This window comes from Canis lupus, chromosome 23 (genome assembly GCF_048164855.1).
Source record: "Canis lupus baileyi chromosome 23, mCanLup2.hap1, whole genome shotgun sequence".
Lineage (NCBI taxonomy): Eukaryota > Metazoa > Chordata > Mammalia > Carnivora > Canidae > Canis > Canis lupus.
Window position 1 is genome coordinate 19468415 of NC_132860.1, and position 23610 is coordinate 19492024.

Genomic DNA, 23610 nt, shown 5'->3' on the forward strand with positions numbered 1-23610 from the left:
GAGAGAGAGAGAGGCAGAGACACAGGCAGAGGGAGAAGCAGGCTCCATGCACCGGGAGCCCGACGTGGGATTCGATCCCGGGTCTCCAGGATCGTGCCCCGGGCCAAAGGCAGGCGCCAAACCGCTGTGCCACCCAGGGATCCCTGTTTTGGCATATTCTGATGGTCGTTTGCAATCATGTAGTATAACCTTGCAAATGAGGACGACTTTGATATTCAGTCCTCTTGTAGAAAGTGGTAACATATATACTGAGAAGCAAGTAATGTTTGCAGATAAAACCTTAGACACCAACCACTTGGCTGGCCAATATACTCCGGGGGAAACAACATATTGATGTAGGTGTAATGAGACATGTAATATTGCTCTATCAAGATTATGCTTCTGTGGTTGACTTCCCACATCTTACAAAGATATTTGCAAGAAACCACATTCAGAAACATCATATGGACATAGTTGAATGACTCAAGTCTTGGTTAATAAATAACTTTCTTTTAAATTGGCTTCTTGCTGATTTTATAGGCTTTCTATTTGGTTCTTTAGTCTTTCTAAAATTCCAAGGAAAAGCTCTGAGTCTCAAAATGCCTCTGAGCAGGAATAAGCTGATCTTACTACTTGGAATGCTTTGTTTGGAACAAGGTAAATCTGCAACTGTCTCTCTCCCCAAAGGTAAGTTCCAAACAAACTCTATAACTGCTTTATCTGAAGGAGTAACCTTTGCTGGCAATGGGCATCAAAACTCCATTCAATATGTCTTTGGGAAAACAGAAGCAGATGTATTTAGAGATCTATTTTTCACGTAATTATTTTGGCTTCTCTCCTGTAATTAGCATATAAACTGCATAAAACATTCATGGAATACAACTTGGACAAGTTGCATTGATCTGGAGAAAACTGGAATTATTCACTTATTTGGACACATTACACAATCCCATCCTTTTTCATGGAGCAAATTCTGGAAATCAGCATATATTTGGAAGCATTTATAAACTTTTGGAAAATTATCTTACTGGAAAATATGAATTGTATTTACTGTAGTGTATTATGAATGGTCTTTTTTTCCTCAAGTAACATAAGGTGAGAACAGTTCTTGGCAGGCTTCTCCATAGTTAGAGTTGTGCCAGGCCCAAGAATCATCTTGTTTTCTGTCTTTGCTTCAATGAGTTCAAGAAATAGTAAATTTTTGTGTCTAATTTATTTATGGTTTCATTCAACTGAAACAGAAATTAAGCTTTTGATTCACTGTCAGGCCTGCTTTGGGGTCAGAATCAAAAGGCTCAGTGTTACATCCATCCTTTGCTGTTAATTAGCTGAATTTTATTCTTTATTTTCTCATCTGTAATGCAGGGGCAATGGTGCTTGATTGACAGGCATAGAATGGGGATTAAGTGAGAAATTATTTGAAAGAGCTTTGTATATTTTAACATATTAATCTAAATAGATTAAGAATATGTTCTCCAGAAAGCAAACAAAGATTTGTTCATCCATCCAATTTTCCTAAGTGTATGCTGTATGCTAGGAATTGTGGGAAGCCTTGGAAATACAGAGATGAATAAAACATAGGTTTCTTTTTGCTCATGTGGTAATGAGAGGCAAGAAAAACAACTCATTATCACAATACTACATGGCACAATCTATAAAAGCGGGGAGGAAAGAGTACTACACAGTACAGGAGAGACCCTTAACACAGCCTGAGGAAGTCAAGGAAGACTTCTCAGTTGAGGTGATGACTAAGCTGAGGAATAAGGAATAGAGGGTCCAGTTATGTAAAGTGGTGATCATGAGGCAGGGCTTTCTAGGTCCACCTTGAAAACATGTAAAAAAAGAATGATCTGATGAAGGGACAGAAAGTATGCCATCCTTGATTACCAGGCAGTCCTAAGCATCTTTAATCCAGCTCATCTGCTAGTTGAGGAGTCAAAAAATCCATTGACATTAAATACGTAAGTGCAATTTTTTTCAGGGATAAAGTCTTCTCACCAAAAAGGAAAGAGCTCTTTTTGCCATTACCTGGCAATCCTTCTAGCCTAATACCACTCTGGTATGTGAATTAGGGCATCGTCTTCTCTCTACTCTACTCTTCTTGACCAACCTGCCACTTTCCACTTTCACTGAGAGTGAAATCCATTATCTGACAGTGTGTCAGGTAGCATGGACCATGGTCTCAGACTTGATCTCCTGGGTGGAGCAGAGAAGTTGTACACACAATTATAATCCAAGGCAGAGTATGGCATCATATCCATCACCAATTAACTGAGCAGCTTCTATGCAACACAAACTATTCTAGATATTTTGAATTTAGATATTTTTAAGATAAGTTACCATCTTTGAGAAACCCACAGTCTAGTTGTGTTGAAAGACATAGAAACAACCATAATGGCTGTGATAAATGTCATAAAAGTAGAGTGCTGTGAGGAGCCCACAAGGGGCCAGATTGCTCAGAATCAAGGGCACTATATTCTGGCTAACCTGGTGGAGATCTACCTCTGAGGCCCTTAATCTTCATATTAGAAAAGTATGACATACCTGTTATATGCGACAAAAGCTGAACAATCCTATGAACACAACAAATCCCATGATTAACATAAAAGCATTTTGTAATCTTTCTACATGCTCTGTGTCCTACAGTTTTTCCTTGCTCAGAAAAGTTTCCTGTATCTCTCAATTCTAGGGGCTATCTAATCACTAAATTTTGTCTTCTCTCTTTCCCAGCTCCCACTTGTGGGCAGAGTTTGGTGAAGAAACAGCCTTGGAAATACCTTAACATTTTCAGTCGCATTGTTGGGGGAGGCCAAGTAGAAAAGGGTTCCTACCCCTGGCAGGTAAGTCTCAGGGAACATTCTCTGGTGGGTAGACTATGAGCTTTCTTAGGAATGGATGTCCCTGAAACACATTACTATTTAGTATACTCCATTCTGCCTAACTCATCACCAGAGATCTCATAAGTGTGTGCCAGGATCCAGGTCCCTCACGATGCCCATCCATCGAGTTCTGGAAAATCTACATTCAGAATAGTTACATGCACTATTGGTTTGCCCCCAAAATTGGAAATGCCCACCCAAACTTTCAGCCCCTCAGATAAAATCCCACTTTAATAAGCTAAAAAAACCCCACTTCAATTTATAATTAAAAAGCCAATTCATTCAGCAAATTATCTCATTATAGTTAAAGATGACAAGGAAAGTCAAAGGTGTCACATCTATAGGTCTGCTTTCTGTTTGGAGGTTTATACCTATACCATAGGACCTTTTAGGGAATAGTCAAGAATACTGCCTCCTTAGAAGCTGATGTCCTAATAATTCTCTCTCAGTCTAATATCCATGGCTTCCCATTGCCATCAAAATGCCTTTGTGCCTCTGTCTCTAGCCTATGGTGTTTACATTTTTTGTCTTTGAAATTCTCCCAACTTTCTTTACCCCGAGAGCCATGTTGTATTCTTGCCTCTTAGTTTTGTAAGTAATAGTTCCTTACTTTTACTTTGTTTAAGTCAATCACATCTTTTGGTCAGTGGATGTTTAGTAATGTTTGGTTGATTGAGTTTGTGTTCAGTATGTTGACTGCATGGCTGAATCAGTGTCATTTGATTAACTGATGGATTAATTACTTGGCTGAAGAGTTAATTGATCAGTTGCTAATTTGGTTAATTGGTTGACTAATCAACTCTGAAGTTCATATTCAAGTCATAGTCGGTGGTTTTATTTACTTTTACTTACTCTTTTTCTTTGTATTAATTTTTTAAATTGTTCCTTGAACAACTTTTGGTCAAAATGTGACAATCCTAATAAATGGCTGCTTTTCAAATTCTGACAATGGAATTAAAAGTATTTACTTGTACCCTGGAAGCCGTTTTAGAGTCAAATATGAACAAGGATAGAAAGTAATTGGTAGGGGTAGAGTAAAACAATAGGCTTGAAGTAGTGGTAGAGGCCAAATAGCTAAGTGCGTGAGAAAATTGTAGGTACTGATATTTCTCTAAGAGGCTTGGAGAAATTGAAGCATGTGTTGGAAGATTTCCTTAGCCTTCACCTGTTTTTCTCCCAAAACGATTTATCTGGACTCTGCTGTATCTCATACTTCTCTTTCTTTTTTTTCATTCACAGACTTTGTTCATATTGTTAGAGTAATAGTCTGGGTCAACAATATTATGAAAATAAATAAATACCAACAATTTTTACTACCAACTTTACTAAACGCTGATAGCCAACCATCTCAACTTAACTACTTCTCCCGACCAAGGTTGGGAATGTTCTGGTTCCAACATTGCTCTTCTTTCTGAGCTGTCGTGGGATAGGTTTTATTCCTTCACAGTCCACAATTTCTAATATTTGTGAGTAAGATATCTGGGTCTATTTTTCAGAACAAGTTCGGTCTCCAGGTTTGGGCGGGAGGGCATTAACTTGCTCACTTAGGCTCTTTGCAATTCAGGTGTCTCTGAAACGAAGGCAGAAGCACATCTGTGGTGGGACCATCATCTCTGCACAGTGGGTGATTACGGCTGCTCATTGTGTTGCCAACAGGTAGGGAAGGCCTAGCTCATGATTACCCTCCCTCTCCCTTAGAATCAGCAGCAATAACTCTATTAAAACCTGGAAATGTGTAATGTACGCTTTAACACAAAAATATATAACACAAACAGGGCTCAGTAACATTGTCAGAGGATACTGAATAAGGTAGAAAACATACTTTCTTTGCAGGAGTAGAATACTTTGTTTACTTAAATATGACTGGAAGTAATTAAAGAATAACATCTAAATGAAAACAAGTATCACAAAGATGTATTTGTGAAAATTCTCAAATTTCAGGGAAAAAAAGAATCTGGTTCATTATATATCTTAAAAAATTGACAAAAGAACTGAATTCTACTCCTGAAACCAATACTGCACTGTATGTTAGCTAACTAGAATTTAAATAAAAATTTGAAGAAAAAAATGATAAAAAATTATTTTAAAAATGATAAAAAAAAAAAAAAAACAGAAGGAAGCCAATAAGGATCCCATCTCTGCTTTCCAACTGGTCCTGCCCCTTCCGAGTTTCAATCTAACAACTTCCCTACTTTATCTAATTTCCTGTGTACTCTAATAAATGTTCTATTGTTATTAATGCTCTGGATAGTCACCAGGCTGCAATCAAGATCACGTCCCATATTTACCCTCTTTCATTTCAAGTCTGCAAACATCCCATGGATATTTACTTGGTGTTAGACACTTTGGTAGATACCAAAGATACAGAGATAAGTAATGTGGTTCCTGCTTTCCCAGAGTTGATGTTCTAAAGAAGAGTCAATGGATCATTTCACTGTAGCACGGCAAGTAATTAGGCAAAGAAATGCTATGTATTAGGTTAGGTACCAAACATAGCCAAGATTCAGGGAGATATACCAAGAGAAAATGATGCCCTTTCCAATTCTGTATAAAAGAAGTTTATACAGAACTTCATTTAGGAATGAAATGTCCCCAAAAATGGTAAGCCCAAAGTTCTTAATCCACCTCAATGCACCCTACCAAGTTCCTTTCAGATAATTTTGCTACAGGATGAAGAGAAATAGAATGGTCTTTCCCATCTTACACCATGTAAATTACAAACATAAAGGAGGTAAGGAGAAGATCCCCACCTCCCATTGTTTTAATCAGTCTCAAGCCTTGTGTGTGCATGCTCTCAGAGATATCAGAATTATGACGTTATTATGTCTTTCATAATATACATTAAGCATTAGATCTCTGACATGAAAGCAGCATACTCAGGGGGAATCACAGATCATTCTCAAAGAATCACAGATACTGCAGCCAGGCCAACCAACTTGGGTAGCTGAATAAAGTCCACTATGGCTTCAGACCCCCAAGTTACAACACATATGCATTTTTAGACATGTTATGAATAGCACTGCAAAGTATTCAATTTATCATATTATTGGTTCCATCTGAAGCCATTCTTTATTAGTCCCCCACTTAAATTGGGAACCTTTGCATTTTAACTAGTAGTGATGAAATCATTCTCACTTTCTCTGTTCAGCATCCTCACAACCACATTATCCATACATGTCATTTTAAAGAGGCCAGATTGTCAACCGTTGTTAAGTGTCCTCAAAGGCTAAATGAAATTCACTCATTCTACTGCTTCCTCTTCATAGAAATATTGCAATAACTTTCAATGTTACTGCTGGAGAACATGACTTGAGCCATATAGAGCAAGAGGAGCAAACCCTCACCATTGAAACTATCATCATACACCCCTATTTCTCCATCAAGAAGCCAATGGACTATGACATTGCTCTTTTGAAGATGGATGGTGCCTTCCATTTTGGTAAACATTTGATAAACTCACTGCAAATCATCTAACCCATGTTCCCTATAACTTCTGCTCCATAGCACATTCTCTAAATGTATGTTATGTAGCATATGTCGAACAGTTCTGGGTCCTGCATTTTAAGACAAAGATTTGGGGTGAAGGGTCCCTTACATGAAACTCTTTTTGCTTGTGCCTGCAGATATAGGATTATGTGGAGACAGGAGAGAGTCTTTCTTGGTCTGATAAGTGACCCCTGGAGGTGCAAGGCACAGATATCACAACTCTCATGAGTTCTTTTGGGAACCACCTAATTGGTGAGTGGCTTAGGGTGTCCTTTCCTCCATGGATGAGACAAGCCCTGCCCTGTTCTTTTCTTTAGGCCAGTTTGTGGGGCCCATGTGTCTTCCAGAGCCAAAGGAACGATTTGAGGCTGGATTTATTTGTACAACTGCAGGCTGGGGCCGCTCCGCTGAAGGTAAGAACTTCTATGCCACTTCTCTTAATCAGATGTCAGAACTCTCTAGTGGGTAGTCAGAAAATACAGTTTTTAATCTATTTTTTTTAAAAACAATTGTGTACACATTTTAAAAGAGAATATCCATTGTACAGAAATTCAGGCTTTTCTAAAACATACCAACCTGAATGGGGCATTTTCAACTTAGGAAGGGTGAGAGTGCCTTGCTGGGGCTCTCATTTCTGTGTTTTCTAGATGGCGTTCTCTCGAAAGTCTTGCAGGAAGTGAACCTGCCCATTTTGAACCAAGAGGAATGTATGGCAGTTCTACTAACCCTAAAGAAACCTGTTAGTGGGCGGACCTTTCTCTGCACAGGCTTCCCAGATGGAGGGGGAGATGCATGTCAGGTAGGTGGGAGTGGCTGAGTTGAAATGTCCCAGGTAGAGCTTCCCTCAGCTTTGCCATCAGTGAGGGGTAAGACTGGACCCTGGAAAGAAGGGACAGGAATGATAAGAGAAGTCAAATCAAAATAAAGGCACAGTTTATAAATCTGTTTTTTTTTTTTAATTTTTTAATTGGAGTTCAATTTGCCAACATATAGTATAAACCTGTTTTTACCAGGGAGTGTAGATTCAGAGGAGGTCTTTTACTTTTTCCAAAATAGCAGATAACAGAGATAATGCCAACAGTGAGCTTAGGATTGTCTACCCCTGAAGGATGAGGATGGCTGGCTTTTTCCTATTTAGAGGTTACCAATTTGTGGATAATGAGAACTTTACTTTTCTTCCATTCCTCCTACTGACCAAGATCTGAGATCAATTTTACAAGTAGGCCAGACTTCTCTGAGTCTGCAGGATGAGAGAGGGGAGTAGGAAGAAAGTCTGATGTTTGATGAAACAAACATCCCCTAGGATGGGGAAGAAAGAAGTGGAATTGATAGTCTCTAGTGATATATGAGGATTTTAATGTGAACTGTACTTGGATTTTCTCCTGGGTCCCCGAGTCTCACTTATTACAAGTGAAGAAATGTCATTGATCCTCATCTAGCATCTTTGTAGGGGGAAAGAGTGAGCACAAACTGGACAATGATGATAAGAGAGGCTCTTTCCTCCTACAGGGAGATTCAGGAGGCTCCCTCATGTGCCGGAATAAGAAGGGGGCTTGGACTCTGGCTGGTGTGACTTCTTGGGGTTTGGGCTGTGGCCGAGGCTGGAGAAACAACATGCGGAAAGAAGACCAAGGATCCCCTGGGATCTTCACAGATCTTAGAAAAGTACTTCCTTGGATCCACAAACACATCCAAATTGGTAATAATGCCAGCTCATAAGGTAAAGAAGCTAGGGCCAGAGAGAGTGTCAGTTGTCTAGGCAAGTCAGGACCACTGAGCAGACGGGCTCTGCTTCTGTTTTTAGGATAGCACACAAGAATTGTGACACGAAATTTAAAACAAGAGTAAAATTTGGTGCACAGTGCAGCAAATATTCAAAGAAACATGAAGCCATCCATCCTAGGTTTTGTAAAATCTGCCTTTAGTTGAAACTATCAGTTAGTGATATATTCTCATCACTAACTTCTCAACTGTCCTAGAAAGATATAGCAAGCTATCGTGGTTATGAACCAGTGGAGATTTTGCATCCCAGAGGACAATGTCTGGAGATATTTTTGGTTGTCACAGTGGGGGCAGGGGATGCCACTGGCATCTAGTGGGTAATACATATGGCTGTTGCTGAGGACAGTGCACAGGACAGCACCCACGACAGAGAATGATCCAGCCCAAAGTGTGATTAATGCTGTAGCTGAGCAGGCCTGGCACAGATCTGGGTATGCCATTAAGTCTGAAAAGGTGAAATGGTCAGGGTCTGTATACACCCTTCTACTAGACTGACCAGTGGGTTAATTGAAGCTTCGTTTCTGACCCCAAAGCCAACTTAATTGTTTTCTAACTAGTAGCTTCCAACTTTAATGGGGCTTCTAGTCTGTCCCAAAGGGGTTAATTCAAATTCACTCAGTAAGTACTTGGGTTTGTTTTCAAGTGTATGGTACAGTGGCAGGTATCCAAGCCCTCGGCTCCAGTTGTACCTACACCGGCAACTCTTTTGTGGTTGTGGGTCACTTATTCCCATATCCAGGCTCCTTTCTCATGAACAATGACAGAAGCAGACCAGATGATCTCTGCTCTGTGTAACCTCCAAGCTAATCATGGCTTGTTTCTTAATTAGCCCACTTAATAAGGAGAGTAAAATTTCATCAAAACACCAAGGCCACTTTCTTGCTTTGTCAATTTATCCCTTCTGTTCTTTCCACAGATTAGATTTTCATTAGTTGCATGTGGACTTAAAAATGCCTGCACTTTGGAGCCAGGGAAATGCTAACTTCTTGAAATGTTGTTCAGGATACCACAGTCCCTGAATATCATCTTTCTTTTTTTCTCAGGGAAGCGGAGAAAGAGCTCCAGAGGTGGGTATTGTTCACAGCCTTCCATGAAAAGCAGGAAGTAATATCTAGTATTTCTGAGTATAGGTTCCCTTTATAATCAAAAGTCTTAGCAAGAGCTTTCTCTGCTCTCTGGGTATAAAGCTACCCACACTTGTGGCAACCACAACCATTCCCTGCCAGTCAGGGCAGTCTATCACCCAGAAGGAGCCCTGGAATTGCTCCCATTTCACTTCTTGAGAACTCCACCTCAACTCAACAAACATTTACTAAATCCTAGCTTTGGATCAGAGACTCAGGCGCAAGGAGATGAGGTGGTGTAGATGTGGTCAATAAGCTACACGCCTTATCCTGAAAGTGTCTTCACGTATACGGAGGTCTCTCCCCCAGGGTTATAGGGCAAGTCTGCAATGAATCTACTCTGCAACTTTGGGAAGCCTCCTTCCTACCTCTGGACCTCAGTTTCCTCATCCATAAAGAAAAGATTCTGGACCAGTTGGTCTTTAAGGCACTGTTAGCTCAAATCTTCATTGGTTCTGTGAGTCTGTTGAACCATCTACAAAGAACAATGGGGAAAATATATCCTGAGAGCTAGAGAAGTGAGTGGCTGGGTGAAAAAGCCAGAAGGGGCTTTGGAGCACAGACACCTTTTAAGATGAATCACAAACCCCCCCACAAAGAACCAGTAGGATACTGTCAGGTGGAAACAGGATACAGGTAAAGAAAATTATTGCAGCTCAAGGAATCATCTTTGTCAAAAAACAATACCAAAGGATGGATCTACAAATGTAGAGGGTAAAAGAGACCAGTGTGTGGGGCTGAAGTGGAGTATGATGGGGTTTGATGTGGAAGATGGGGTTTGGTGAGGAAGACTAGAAAATAAATTGAGACCAAGTGGTATGAACTTTGGATGCCTGTCAAAAAAGTTTGGATTTACTGAGTAATTAGAAGTTGATGAATTAGATAAATGGATTAGAGCAATACTCTGGTGGTGGGACAAGAACATCATGTAGGGGATAGGTTGAAAGAGACTTAGGAAATCACACATTAGTTCCAGAGACCCAGGACAATAGTCAGAGAATGAAAGGATGGAAGTAGAAACGAGAGGAATTGGGACCTGGTAGTCCCTTGGATGAAGGGTGGTGAGGGACAGGGAGGAACAAAGGATGGTACCAAAGTTCTAAGCATGAGACATGAAACAAAGGGCACATAAAAGTAATCTAATCAGGGAACACCTGAGTAGTGCGGTTGGTTGAGTATCTGACTCTTGGTTTCAGCTCAGGTCAAGATCTCAGCCCACATTGGGCTCCGTGCTTGGCATGGAACCTGCTTGAGTTTCTCATTCCCTCTCCCTTGCCCTCCCGCTTGTTTTCTCTTTCTCTCTCTTAAATAAACAAATAAACAAATAAATAAATAATCTCTTTTTTAAAAAGGTAATCTAATCTGAAGTGGATGCAGTTTTGCAGAACATTTGTAGCATGTTAAGGGGATATCTAGGAGATGGTTGAAAAACCAGGTCTGAAGCTCAGGAGTGTAAAATAATAGCTGAAACCCAGAGAATGAAAGAGACTGGTCAGAGAGCTTGTGTAGAGAGAGATGAAAGTAGGGATAAAGCCTGGGAAATACGTGTATGTATAGAATTGAGTTATGATGCCAGAGAAAGAATAGTGGAGAAGAAATCATTGAATCTCAGGGTTAAGCAGACTCTAAAAAGAACAAAAAGAATAAAGCATCACAGAAGCCACAGCAGGGAAAGATTTCACAGGCGAGGAAGCATGCGTGATGAAGAACCAGGTGGGCCTAGTGACTGTACAGGTTCCGGAAGGAGGGCTGTGGTGGCTGGCCACCAGGGTCACCCTGACTCTCATGGCTCTCTCTCCCAGCCCCATGCCCTGAGCAGGACCATGTGCTCTGCGAGTCTGAGGGGGAGCTGCACTTTCCAGAAAGCCCCTACCTGTATTATGAGAGCAAGCAGTGAGTAGCCCCCTGCCACTCCTCCCCTGTCACCTCCAGCTGACTGTGCCCGTTAACTGCGCTGTGACAGCCGCTTTCTGTTCAGAAATGGTACCTTCTTAATGTATCTGCCTGTAGACGGTGTGTCTGGACCCTGCTGGCACCAGAGAAAATGCATGTGCTGCTCAGTGTTTCTCACTTGGATGCAGAGTCCTGTCACCACAGTCACCTCTCAATATATTCCTTAGAAGACAGACTTATTGGTGAGCAGATTTTCATGGTGTCAAATGGACGGTTGTGGTGCCAGGGCCTCAGGGGGCCGGCCTGCGGTATGCCTGGCACTGAGGCATCTGTAAACACCATACTTCCCGTCTCCCTGTTTGAGACTCAGGATTGACAGTGGAAAGGAAAGGCATCTGAGCCATTTCGTTTTGCTGTGTCTGTTTTCCATGGAACCAGCCTTCCGAGGTTCATTTGCCAGGCCTGGTAAAATAAAGACATAGCACAGGGCCTCTCAGGCAGAATGTTGCTTTTCTGGGCATGAAAATGAGTTTGACTGCATCATCCAACTAAAAAATAAAGTATCGGGGCGCCTGGGTGGCTCAGCGGTTGAGCGTCTGCTTTCAGCTCAGGGCGTCATCCCGGGGTCCTGGGATGGAGCCCTGCACCGGGGAGCCTGCTTCTCCCTCTGCCTGTGTCTCTGCCTCTCTGTCTCTCATGAATTTAAAACAAACAAACAAACCCAAAAACAACAAAAAAAGAAAGTACCAATGGATAACTATGAGTAGGAGGCAAAGGTTCCTTATGCAAGAGATGCAGGAGCATTTCGGTGGTTAACAGGAGCTGCTTTTGCCCCCCAGGAGATAAGTGGCAATGTCTCAGAAGCATTTTTGGTTGCCATGACTAGAGGGAGTATTACTGGCATCTAGAGCAGAGGCCAGGGATGCTGTTAAACATCCCATAATGCACAGGACAGCCTGAACACCAAGAATGTTCCAGTTTAAAAATGTCATGAGTACCAAAGTTGAGAAACCCTGCCTTAGACAACCCTGTGCATCACAAGTCCAGTTCTCCCTAAGTCTCTTAATGGGTGCTGTTCTCTAGACCCTGAACAAGGACTCTTCCTCCTTCTGTTGCAGGGAAGTTCTGTGGGAAAAGCCTCGCTTCATCAGTTCTTGTCACCTCCAGCTCAATACGGCTGAATTTCATCTCTGATGCCACCGATTATGCAGTTGGGTTTAATCTCACCTATAAAGCTCTAAAGCCAAACTACCTTCCTGGTAAATCCACTTACCTTGATCACACACTATGCAGGCCATCTAGAGAAGTCTGAGGCCCCGTAGGAATTAGGTGAGAAGCAGGGAGCTCCCCCGCCACCCCCAGGGCCTGCTTAGCTCCACAGCAGTGGGGAGCACAGGGCCCTCTGTGTGCAGTCCTGCTAACTCGTGCTGATGGCACCCCCAAGTGAGTTGAGAGGGATGAGCAGGTCCCAGAAAATCAGCACACAGACATCTTCCTTCGTGTGGACACTGCCTGAAGAGTCAGCCGCTGCCTCATTTGCGGGAGACTGTGAGGTGGGGGGGAGGAGCGGCCCCCAAGAGGATTCCTCTTGGCTTGAGTGATGCCACTGTTGGGACGGCTCCCCTTGTGTTTCAGATTCAGGCTGCAGTTCCTTTACAGTCCTTTTTGAAGAAGGCTTCATACAGAGTCTTCACTACCCTGAAGACTATAGTGACATGGCCAACTGTAACTGGGTTTTTCAAGCCCCCAAACACTACCTAATTAAGGTACTGACTCTGGTTGCCCTTAACCTTGCTCGGGTATCTCCACAGAAATCACAAGGGCAGAAGTTTTTTTTGTGTTTTGTTTTTTTGGGGGGTGGGGGTGGGGATCTGTATGTGTGTGTTTGAATCAGATTTATTCACTTCTGTATCCCTGGTCCCTGGCATTCAAGGCTCTTGATAGATATGCATTAACAGACCAGCCTATTTTCCCCGTAACTACCCCCTTTTACCACTAGATGGCAATTGTGCGCTTTACTTTCTGTTGAAAGGCACCCTTAATCTGTACCAGGTAACTGGTTTAATCAGTTTCTTTTTTTTTTTTTTTTTAATTTTTATTTATTTATGATAGTCACAGAGAGAGAGAGAGAGAGGCAGAGACACAGGCAGAGGGAGGAGCAGGCTCCATGCACCGGGAGCCCGATGTGGGATTCGATTCCGGGTCTCCAGGATCGCGCCCTGGGCCAAAGGCAGGCGCCAAACCGCTGCGCCACCCAGGGATCCCGGTTTAATCAGTTTCTAGTCCCTTCTAGGAACAAGCATTTCTTCCTTATTAAACTGCTAACCAAAGGCTTTGTAAGTAATGGCTAACAAAAGTCAATGCCAAGAAGACTCCAAACAGCAAGCTGTCCACACAGAGGGAACAGGGCAAGCACAAAGGTGCTGGTGCAGAACAGGTTAAGGGACCAGCTGGTGTCAGAGAGTCCTAGGTGTAGGGGGAGAGGTCGTAGAAGGTGAGGCTGAGGTCAAAGTGCAGAGACTTTTCAATGTCAGGATGCAGAGTATTCAGCATTTGATCAGTAGCGTTTGTAGCCACTTGTTTGTTCATTAAGCACGAGTGGGCCCTCTGCAGAGAGGCCCCCAGGTCGTTAAAGGTAAGACCCCAGTCAGAATGAGGTTGGAAGTAGGCATTTAGTTAGAAGTTTTTCTCTTAAAATAATAGTTGAAAGCGAGAGAGTGGGGCACCTGGTGACGCAGTGGTTGAGGGTCTGCCTTCGGCTCAGATTGTGATCCTGGGGTCCTGGGATCGAGTCGAGTCCTGCATCAGGCTCCCCATAGGGAGCCTGCTTCTCCCTCTTCTTCTGCCTTTGTCTCTGCCTCTCTCTCTGTGCCTCTCATGAATAAATTTTAAAAATCTTAAAAAAAAAGGGAGAGTATATGAAGGAGAGAAAAAGTAGAAAATAAAGAGGGAAGAATAAGGATGGACAAGACCTCCAGGTTCTCATGTATTTAAGAGACAAAAAGAAGCCTGAGACTCAGCAGTTAGGACCATCCAGAGAATGAAGCCTTTAACTTAAAACACAAAACAAGCAAGCAAACAAAGAGGTGTGGCCCACAGTTTGGATTTACCACAGAAAGTGAGTTTAAAGGGGGGAGGACTGAGCATTTGCTGTCAGGTCTTCAGCTCATCCCCCAGAAAAACGGTAAAATAATTGCATTGACAATTGAACAATGGAGAGAGCAGGTGGGAGTGGAAGCACCCAAAACAGCTAGCCTGACATTCCGAGCAGGAGCAAGATCACACAGGTTTTACTGATGAGTGGAAGAAGACACAAAGGAAAGAAGGGTAGATCTCCTCTTTCTAAAAGCTTCTGGAACCCAAATAGTCAAAATAGAAATTTCAGGAAGAAGCAGAATTAAGGGAAGATTTGTTATTGATGGTGGAGGATAAAAGTTGAGGTATGAGTGGATTTCTGGAAGGAGGAAGAAGAAAACTGTTGAAATCTGAACGTGCCAGAGCTAGAAGGAATTCAAAAACACCTATTCATGTGTACTGAGTGCTTGTGCACCAGTGAAATGATGCTTTCACCCCCTGCAGTGACAGCATCGTGGTGCAAGACCCAGCCAAGAGGAACTGAGAAAGTAGCGCTACAAATCACAACTATGGGCATATCATTAGACCCCAGAAAGCATCACAGGAAGGGTATAGAAATGTTTGAATGAATCCTGTTTCGACACTGTCCTCTCTGTGCCTACAGTCACCATTAGTGACCATTTATCTCTACTTTGTCCCATCCACGCAGTCCTCTGTGTCTCTCGCCCAGGATTCAGGCTCCATTGAACCCCCATCATCTGTGTGTTGAAAATCTAAATTCCTACCTCACCAGTCGAATCTCCCCGAATCTCCCACTGCTCCTCCCTTCAGAGTCAATTGAAGGCCGGTGCTAGCAAATCGCTCAGATGGTTCTTGGCTGTTTATTCGCTCTTCCTAGGAGGGCACCAGGGAGCTCAAGTATTTGCACGTTCCCCAACCCTTGTGTTTGGTAGCTGAGATATCTGGAGTTGAGGAGTCGGTGGCATAGCATCTTTTCCTAAGTAATTTAACCCATTCATGAATGCCCCATTCACATCCCAGGGCAAGACGAACAATCCCAATTTCTCCGCTTACACAAAATCAGTCATTCGTTCATATGATTTGCTCTGGATGTAACATGGAGTCTTGTCAGCTCTCCTTTCAGATCCTGGAAGTAGAGGAAAGTGGGGACTGCACTTCCGACTATGTGACTGTGCACAGGGATGTGGAAGGGCAGGAGGAAGTAGGTGTGTGCCCCTTGGAGCTGTGGCTCCCCGGGTTTGCATTTGGACCCAGTCCTTTCGGGTGATTCCTTCTTGGAAATAAAAAGGGATTGGGCTCCAGCCTCCTTCATTTCCCTGTGCCCCCTTCCCTTTGACCCTCAGTGCTCACGACCACTCCCCCTTCTCCCTGGTCAGGGACAGGAAGAGTGGGAGGGAGGCCCAAAGAGCCACCTGGACAGAAGGTGTGGAGGTGCTCCCCCCCCCCCCCAGTGATCTAGGGCGAGTGCCACTGAAATAAGCCCTGTGGCTCAAACCAGTTCCCTCTGTGGCTTTCCCATGTGGGAGTGTTTGAGAGATAAACAGAATTGAAGCGCTGCTGGAGCTAATCCCTATTAAAAAGAAGCAAACTGCCCTTCTATTTTGAAAATGAATTGGGACACCCATCAAAAAAGTTTATTTCTCAACAATTACCTAAAGGACAACTTTTTTTCTATCCAATGCCACGTGTATTTGCTGGGCTCTTGACCGGTCCGTCTTGCCTGGGCTGGGCTCTAACCAGCTCGGTTTTGCGGCTTTGTTGCCCCTGCCCCTGTGCTGAGCTCCTCTGGTGTCATGCTCATCAGCTTCCAGTCGGATGAAAATGTCACCTTCAGAGGCTTTCAGGCTACAGTGTCATTCATCCCTGAAACAGGTAAGAAGACAGAGGCATCAGCTTCTTGGGTCCCAATTCCCATCCTCGCCATGTGGTAGTAAATGGCAGCCTTTAGAGCCCAGCATGGACACAGGTGGGTCTCAGTAGTTACAAGCAGCTCTGGTCTATGACTCACTCAACCACCGCTCACAGGGGAAGTAAAGGCTTAGGTCCCTGGGAGCCTCTGGTTTTACGGGTGTTTCTGTTTAAAGTCACCTTCTTCAATAGAACTTGTGCATCCATTCACACTGAACTCACAGCCACACCACGGTGGCTTGGCCTGAAGAAAGCTTATCCGGAGTAGTTTTTCTGAAAGGCACATCACAGCCTCCTCGCACTCATGAACACTAGATGGCACTTCAGTACTACGTTACCTTCAGGGCCATTTCAAACAGCAAAATCCTCAACAAAAAAGCACAAAAATGCAAAAGACCCACAGCACACAACACACCATGGAAAGGACACTTGTTTATAGTATAAGAGTAAAACAAAAGGCAGAGCGTCACCTTGTTGGACTTCACCTAGGAACATGTGCATCAGATGACTCAAGTGTTTCACTGCTCTGCATATGGCTTTGAATGATCATGAAAACACCGTTAGTTCTGAGTTACAAATAAATGTTAGGGAATAGGTGAATTTGCAAATGTGGAATCCATGAAAAATGAGGATCGATGCCATGTCTGAATCATGGCCTATCCTTATTAGAGGCGTGATCTAAGAGTCATCCGAGATTCACTTTCTTCACCTTACCGTGGGAGAATAATAGATGCCTCATAAAATTATAGTGAGGAGGGGACGCCTGGGTGGCTCAGCAGTTGAGCATCTCCCTTTGGCTCAGGGCGTGATCCTGGATTTCCAGGATCGAGTCCCACATCGGGTTTCTTGCATGGAGCCTCCTTCTCCCTCTGCCTGTGTCTCTGCCTCTCTTTCTGTGTCTTTCATGAATAAATAAATAAAATCTTTAAAAAAATTATAGTGAGGAGTAAATGAAATCAGGTACGCTTGGCCAGGAGCAAGTGTGTGACACACACAGATGCCTGGAAATGTGAAATGTCTTCACCAACCCCCAGTCCCTAGGCACATGAACAACACAACTCCCCTCCAAGTCCTCACATCCATGAGCATTCTGCCCAAATCCCACAAAGCCAGGTGTCAGCTTCTCAAGCTGTTCATTCTCGTTAGACATGCAAGCAGCTGCATACGGCAAACTTGGATTATAGTTAAAATATGCCACTTTTCAGTTAAAATGCCCCATAGTCCAGCTGACTGAGATGCCCCAGAATTCTAACAACAGTAATTTTCTGGTAGTCCCAAACACTGGCCTTGTGTGTGATCTGAGCCATTGTACATGATTACATTCAGATTTAAACATCTCCAGATCAGAGGATGAGTCGATGATTTTGGAGAAATGGAATGCACTACCTGAAGACCACAATGCTTCCGGTAAGCTGTTTTGGGGAATGTGACCAAGAGACACCCACAGAGTATATATCAGCCAGGGCTCCACCAGAGAATCCCAAAAAGATATGTTGGAGCTCTAACCTCCAGTACTCCAGAACGTGACCTTATTTGGAGCTAAAGTCTTGACTGAGGTAATCAAGTTAAAATGGAATCATCAGTGTGGGCCCTTAACCTAACAGGACCGGTGTCCTTGTAAAAGGGGAAATTTGGATGTGGAGAGAGCCACCCACACAGGGAGGAGGTCAAGTGAACATGAATGAAGGTGGAGACTGGGTGATAAATCATCTACAAGCCAAGGAACACCAGTGATCACCAGCAAACCACTGGAAACTGGGCGACAGGCACCATTAGCACCCTCAGAAGGAACCAACCACACTAACACCTTATCTCCAATCTACAGCCCCCAGAACTATGACACAATAAATTTCTGTTCTTCTGAGCCATCTGGTTTGTGATATTTTGTTACAGCAAGCCCAGCAAGTTAATACACTGGCTGACATGATTGTGGGGGGTGACCAAGCAATTAAATCCGTTGGGCAGGCAATCAGAAAGAGATCACGGGACCCTGGAATTCCATAGGCATGGGAGGAAGGTTATTTTCCCCGGGGCAGAATTTCTCCTCTTTTTTGGGGAAGCTTCAGCTCTGTTCTTAAGGGCTTTCCAACTAAGTCAGGCCCACCCAGATTATCCAAGATGGTCTTCCTTACCTAAAGTTAACTGATTAGAGACTTTTATTACATCTGCAAAAATCCCTTTACAGCGACACCTCGATTCTTGTTTTTAATTGAGTAACTGGAGGCCATGGCTTAGCCAGGTTGACACACCAAAAAAAGCCATCACGCAGAGCTGTATGGGATGGGGTCATTGTCCATTCTGCTCAAAGCAACATTGAAATATTTCTGGTCACAAGAAGCAAAGTTCCCATCTAAATTGATTCATTTAGTGGAAATGCTAGTGTGCCAAACTATGGTCTGACTCACAAGATCCATCCACTAGAAAAAGTCTGTGTACTGCTATGTTTTAATGCCAGTGAGCACTGGGAAGTGCTGGACTTTCTCTTTTCCTTGTTTGGTCCATGACATTCACTGACATACATGTGCCACATCCTGGTCCAAGTGGAAAATATGGTGAGTGGAGCAAGCCTAGGAGGGGGTTGGGAAACTTAGAGTTTGCCATTTTGACAGTTTGTTGAGAGAAAGTTCAAGCATCTTATTTTTAGCTTTTTTTTTTTTTTTTAGTTTATAAACTGACACATGGAACATAGAGTGTTGAGAGAGAATATTCCTTTAATGAGAAGGAATAGAAGCTAGAAGCAATCTGAGTCTTTTTGTCCTGTCTTCTTGGACCTCATGATGCAGAGATGCCTTAGGTAGAAAATCTCTGCAAGGTGTGGCGGCAGTGGCTCCTTCTTTTGACCACTGTGGGGGTGCAGTCAGCAAAGCCATTTTTTCCCCAGCCTAAACCAGGTCCAATATTTTCTGAGGAGTCTCATTACAATGCTCAGCAAGATTTATTTATCATTCTATCCCCAGCTCCCACTGCAGTGCCCAGAACATGGCAGGTGCCCCTTTATTAAATCCTTATTTTTAAAAATTAGACTATTTAGTAGAGATTTTTTATTTTAGAAGACAGAGACATTCTTCTACTGAATCCATGCCCTTTGCACCCTACTGAGTCATTTCAGCTGACCTGGATAGGCAAGCTGCACAGGGGCTGGGGACTGTGCCTCTGAGCAAGTTCCTACAGATGACTAATGGGCATAGCTATAATCTGTGCTGACATTAAAATGAAGCTGCAACACTTGATTATGTTCCCATTAGAGCTCTTAACTCATCCAGTGATGTCAGACAGACTAGATTGCTTCATGTTTCTGAGCCCCAGAACCTTTTATATACATAGAAAAGAGAACATTCTCTAGAGCCTTGCCATACCACTAGAAGGGTTGGCTGTTGCTTTCATTGCAATGGCCAAAATGGTGGCTTTGCTAACCCTCTGATCCCAGGGCTCCTTAGAGAGCTACCTCGTAACCCCACATATTTTAATGAGGCCATATCTGGAGATTCCTTTTCCTCTGATTTTCCAGGGAACAGCATGCAGCTGCCTGGGTGATGAATGCAAGAATCCATGATTTGGCCAAATACTCCCCTCAGGTAAGAGCCCTCAGAGCCTCCCTTCTGTCCAGCCATCCTGGCCACTAGGCATGTCACTGTGGCTGCCAAAGCCCTGCTAGATCTTCAGGTTCATAATGCTATTTGGTGGTTGGCCATAGAAGTTTTGGGCATGGAGTACGGGCTTTGGACTGAATTTTCTTTCCCTTTACAAGTCAGAGAAATAGGGGAGGATTCAAGAGCCATGCCAAGCTTGTCCATTGTGTCTAGCTTCACAATGGAGGCCCTCTTCTTTTTCTGGAAGCCTACTGAAGATTTGTCTGTAGGCCAGCCTTTCCTTGTTTCCAGCCCCAACAAGACTGCAGATTGAACAACAGTCACTTAGGAAATCCTCCCTGAGGCCCACATCCACCTGGTGCCACGCTGGGCACTTGCAACACAAGGGTGAGTCAGACACCATCCCACATGGTGACCAGCTACCCAAACTTCAGGCTGTTTCCCCCTGGAGGGAAGTCCAAGCACCCATACTCCATGTGCCTCCCATCTTCATTGGGTCTATTTAAGGCTCCTTTTTTGTCTTACCAGAAAAGGTCCATCAAGCACATTGTACTGCACCCTACCTCCTACAGCATCACTGTGGAATGATTTGGCATCACTGCAGCTGGCCAATCTGCTTCAGTTTAATTCATACATTCATCCATCTGCCTGAGAGAAGCCAAGGGCTGCCTGCCTCCAGGGTGTGCACAGCCATGGGCTGGGGGCAGTCATCTGGGGCTGCAACGAGCCCTCACACAAGGATCTTTGAAACCTTATAGCCTGCGGTACTTCACAGACTCCTTCCTCTTACACCTCCATCAATTGCTTCTCACACTGCCCATGTGGTGTGAAAAGGTGAGGACTTACCCCATACCCAGAAAAAGAAAAGAAACTGAGGCTTATAAAATTGAAGTGAGAGTCACGTACTGCTATGTGAGACAGAGCATGGACCTAGTTCAGATAAGCCTGGTGATTTTTCCCCTACCCCCATGTCACCTGTCTTGGAGAACCAGTGGCCAATTCCACACCACTCTGGTGCTGTGCCACCCTCCCCTACCGTATGATCAATCACTCATTTCATTCATTCTTTTATATGGTCATGCACAAGTCTTCATTGAGCACTATCTTCTCATTGAACGTATAGTTAGGTGGGGATGCAAAAGCAAATAAAACCCAACCCCTGATTTCGCTCAAAGGCTTCGAGAGCCATGTTCAGCTGCCCCAGTACAGGGGGAGAAATGCTATAACAGATGTGAGCATTAGTGTAGACGGAGCATGGAGGAGTGAGTGGCTTCCTAGGAGTATCAGGGAAGGCCTAGTTCAGGATTAGACATGTATGCTGGCTCTTAAAGGAATCAGAAGCTTTTCAGGGAAGCAGAGAAGGGAAGGCATTCCATTCAGGGAAGCTTGGCAGGAATGAAGGATCAGAAAGACTAAGGCAAAAAGTGCAGTTCTGTGTGGCTGGTGCTTTGGCAGGGGGAACTGAAGGGAGATTATTTGAAATTACAGCTCAAATCCCAGCTGTGATGGGTAGAAAGAAGGTTGGACTCTGTCTTATGGTCAGATGATGGGAATGATTGCCATTTGAGTGTGGAGGAGAAAGAAAAAGATCAGACTTGTACTAAAGAGGAATTATTAATCTGGCAGAAGTCAACAGGATGGATGGATGGCAGGAGAGAATGGAGGCAGGAAACAGCTGAAGAGATTCATAGAAACGAGAGGCCAGAAGAAATATGATGGGGACTACAAGAGTGACAGGAGGGAAAAACAGGTTCAAGAAACACTGTGTTACGGAATCAACAAGCTTGGATGACCAACTAGGTTTAAAATGGAAGAAAGAAAAAAAAATCACACATACAGAAATGACTCCCAGGTCCCTAACTCAGGTGATTGCATAGGTAAGAGCTAATAGGAGTCAGCATTTATTATGTACTCTGGGCCAAACCACTTATATGCATTATTTCTTACAAGCCTCTCAATAAACCTGAGAAGTAGGCAGTATTATTGACCCTAATTTTACAGATGAAGAAACTGAAGCTCAGTGACCAAGTCCTTTGCCCAAATAAGTGGTGCAGCCCTTCTGTCTGATTTCCCTTCTCTCAGGCTCCATACAGACATATATCATGTTAATACTATCTATCTTTAGGATAGACTATAAGACAATGGCTCGGGCCGTAGATTGCTTAACCACAGACCCATGGTAGAGCCGTCCACAGAATCCGGCACTCTAATCAATGTGGTCAGACTCAAGTGTTTCCTACTGTCCTCAATCACACATTTATAAATAATGCCCTGGGTTGTAATGAGGCTCGCCCAGTGCCCCCACATAGCAGACACGTGTGTCTCTGGAAGTCCATGAGCAACCAAAGTCCTGGTTATGTTCCAAGAGGAGAAGGACATGCTTCCCTTTGTTTCTTTTGGACACTTCCCTACCCTGCCCAACCCCGTCCACTTCCTAAAGGCCCACCTTGTCCTCTGTTATAGGTCTGAGGCTACCGGCCACAGGCTAGCAGCCCCAACCCATCTGTGCAGGTGGACCTCTGCCCTAGAAACTGCATTTGCTGCCCCATTAATTCCCTGTTGTCCCCACAGTCCAAGCTGCAAACTCACAAATTGCTACCCTCTGGAGGCTCTAACCCTGCCCTCCACCCACAACAGATGCAGTTTGGGAAGAGTTGAAGCAACTGCTGTAAACACTGGAGAGGGCTTCACTAGCTTTGCTGGCATAGCTCTGCAGATGTAGCTGCTCAGGAGGTGTGGGGAGGGCAACAGGGCAGAGGACTCTGCAAGCTGTTCTTTAGACTCTTCCCAAACACACCTGTTTCTGGCAAATTCGGCTCATTCCCAGTGTCTCAAGACTCTTGCCTTTATACAGTCTTATTCCATCAGGCCTATGCAAGGTTTCCCATGCCACATTTCTGTGATACAAATCAAGGCCGGGAAAGCAAAGTGTTACTATTGCTCTCTGCCCACCTTCAGGGCATTGTGGGGGTATCAATACACAATACACGTTAGTTTAAAATCCTTGAAGAGGAAAACCAAGGAAACTCCAATTCAAGCAATGTTTTACATTCATGGCATTAGCTGTTTGGAGCGGGTTAGGTGTTTCATCAGTGTTCTCTCATAAAGCTCACCCCAGTCAACGGGGATTTTTCTGCTGAGATCCTTTGTTCAGGATGACATTTTCACACAATGCACAAAGCACAGGCCAGCGACAGGGTGAGGAGGAAGGGATGGAGTGAGTGGGCCGCCCTTGTGGCCTGGAGAGGAAAACAAGCTGAAGACACGGCCAGGAGCAGGAGGCTGCTGAGGAAGGTGGTTCGCAGCAGAAGGGAGTCACACAGCCGGAGCAGCAAGAGCATTGGCACCAGAGCGGAGGAGCACTTCCTGGCTTTTCTGATCCAAATCACGGGAAATCTGTTCCTGGAAGAAATCCAAGTATAAACAAGCAAGCCCTATGAGATAAAAATAATAGTTCATTGAGTGTATTAGTTTACCATCGCTGCTATAATGAATTACCACAACTTTGCTGACTTCAAACAGCACAAATGCATCATCCTCTTATAGTTTTGGAAGCCGGGAGTATAAAATCAGTTCCACTGGGTTAAAGTCAGGGTATCAGCAGGGCGGGTCCCTTCCAAAGGCTCTCAGGAGGAATGCTTTCTCTTGCCTTTTTCCACTTCCAGTGGCCACCTGCATCTCTTGGTTTGGAGACCCTCCCTCCATCTTCAAAATGTGTCATCGAAGGGCTACTTCTGGCATCACATTGCCTTCTTGTCTCCTGCTGCGTCCCTCTTAAAAGGAATATTGCGATCACATCCTGCCCACCGGACAATCCAGGATAGTCTCATCTTGAGATCTTGAAGTTACTCACAGCAACAGAGCCCCTTTTGC

The 23610-nt window shown here is 43.9% G+C and overlaps 2 protein-coding genes across 3 annotated transcripts in view; one reads left to right on the forward strand and one right to left on the reverse strand.

The window, feature by feature from the left end:
- The first annotated feature begins 545 nt into the window (after positions 1 to 545).
- OVCH2 (ovochymase 2) lies at positions 546 to 16300 on the forward strand. The gene is made up of 14 exons (XM_072794219.1): positions 546 to 666; positions 2710 to 2819; positions 4423 to 4514; positions 6125 to 6297; positions 6662 to 6757; positions 6992 to 7143; positions 7854 to 8043; positions 9170 to 9193; positions 11053 to 11143; positions 11261 to 11385; positions 12262 to 12402; positions 12779 to 12909; positions 15351 to 15444; positions 15980 to 16300. Exons 1-14 carry the CDS (start codon positions 579 to 581, stop codon positions 16168 to 16170), a joined length of 1698 nt encoding a protein of 565 aa, XP_072650320.1. The 5' UTR covers positions 546 to 578; the 3' UTR covers positions 16171 to 16300.
- Positions 15845 to 23610, reverse strand: part of PPFIBP2 (PPFIA binding protein 2) — a 170163-nt gene continuing 162397 nt past the window's right edge. Inside the window, exon 28 of one of the 2 annotated variants that reach the window (XM_072794206.1) lies at positions 15845 to 16102. In XM_072794206.1, the coding sequence (XP_072650307.1) occupies positions 16097 to 16102 (6 nt within the window). In that variant the 3' untranslated portion in view covers positions 15845 to 16096. The remainder of the gene's footprint in view (positions 16103 to 23610) is intronic. The other variant, XM_072794214.1, reaches the window with a different exon arrangement.

What these genes read in the sequence shown, in the direction of transcription:
- OVCH2 (XM_072794219.1), top strand. Translation starts at nt 579, where the DNA reads ATGCCTCTGAGCAGGAATAAGCTGATCTTACTACTTGGAATGCTTTGT. An exon ending in GCTCATTGTGTTGCCAACAG is followed by an intron (nt 4,515 to 6,124) that starts GTAGGGAAGGCC and finishes TCCTCTTCATAG; the next exon opens with AAATATTGCAATAACTTTCA. An exon ending in CCAAACACTACCTAATTAAG is followed by an intron (nt 12,910 to 15,350) that starts GTACTGACTCTG and finishes GAGTCTTGTCAG; the next exon opens with CTCTCCTTTCAGATCCTGGA.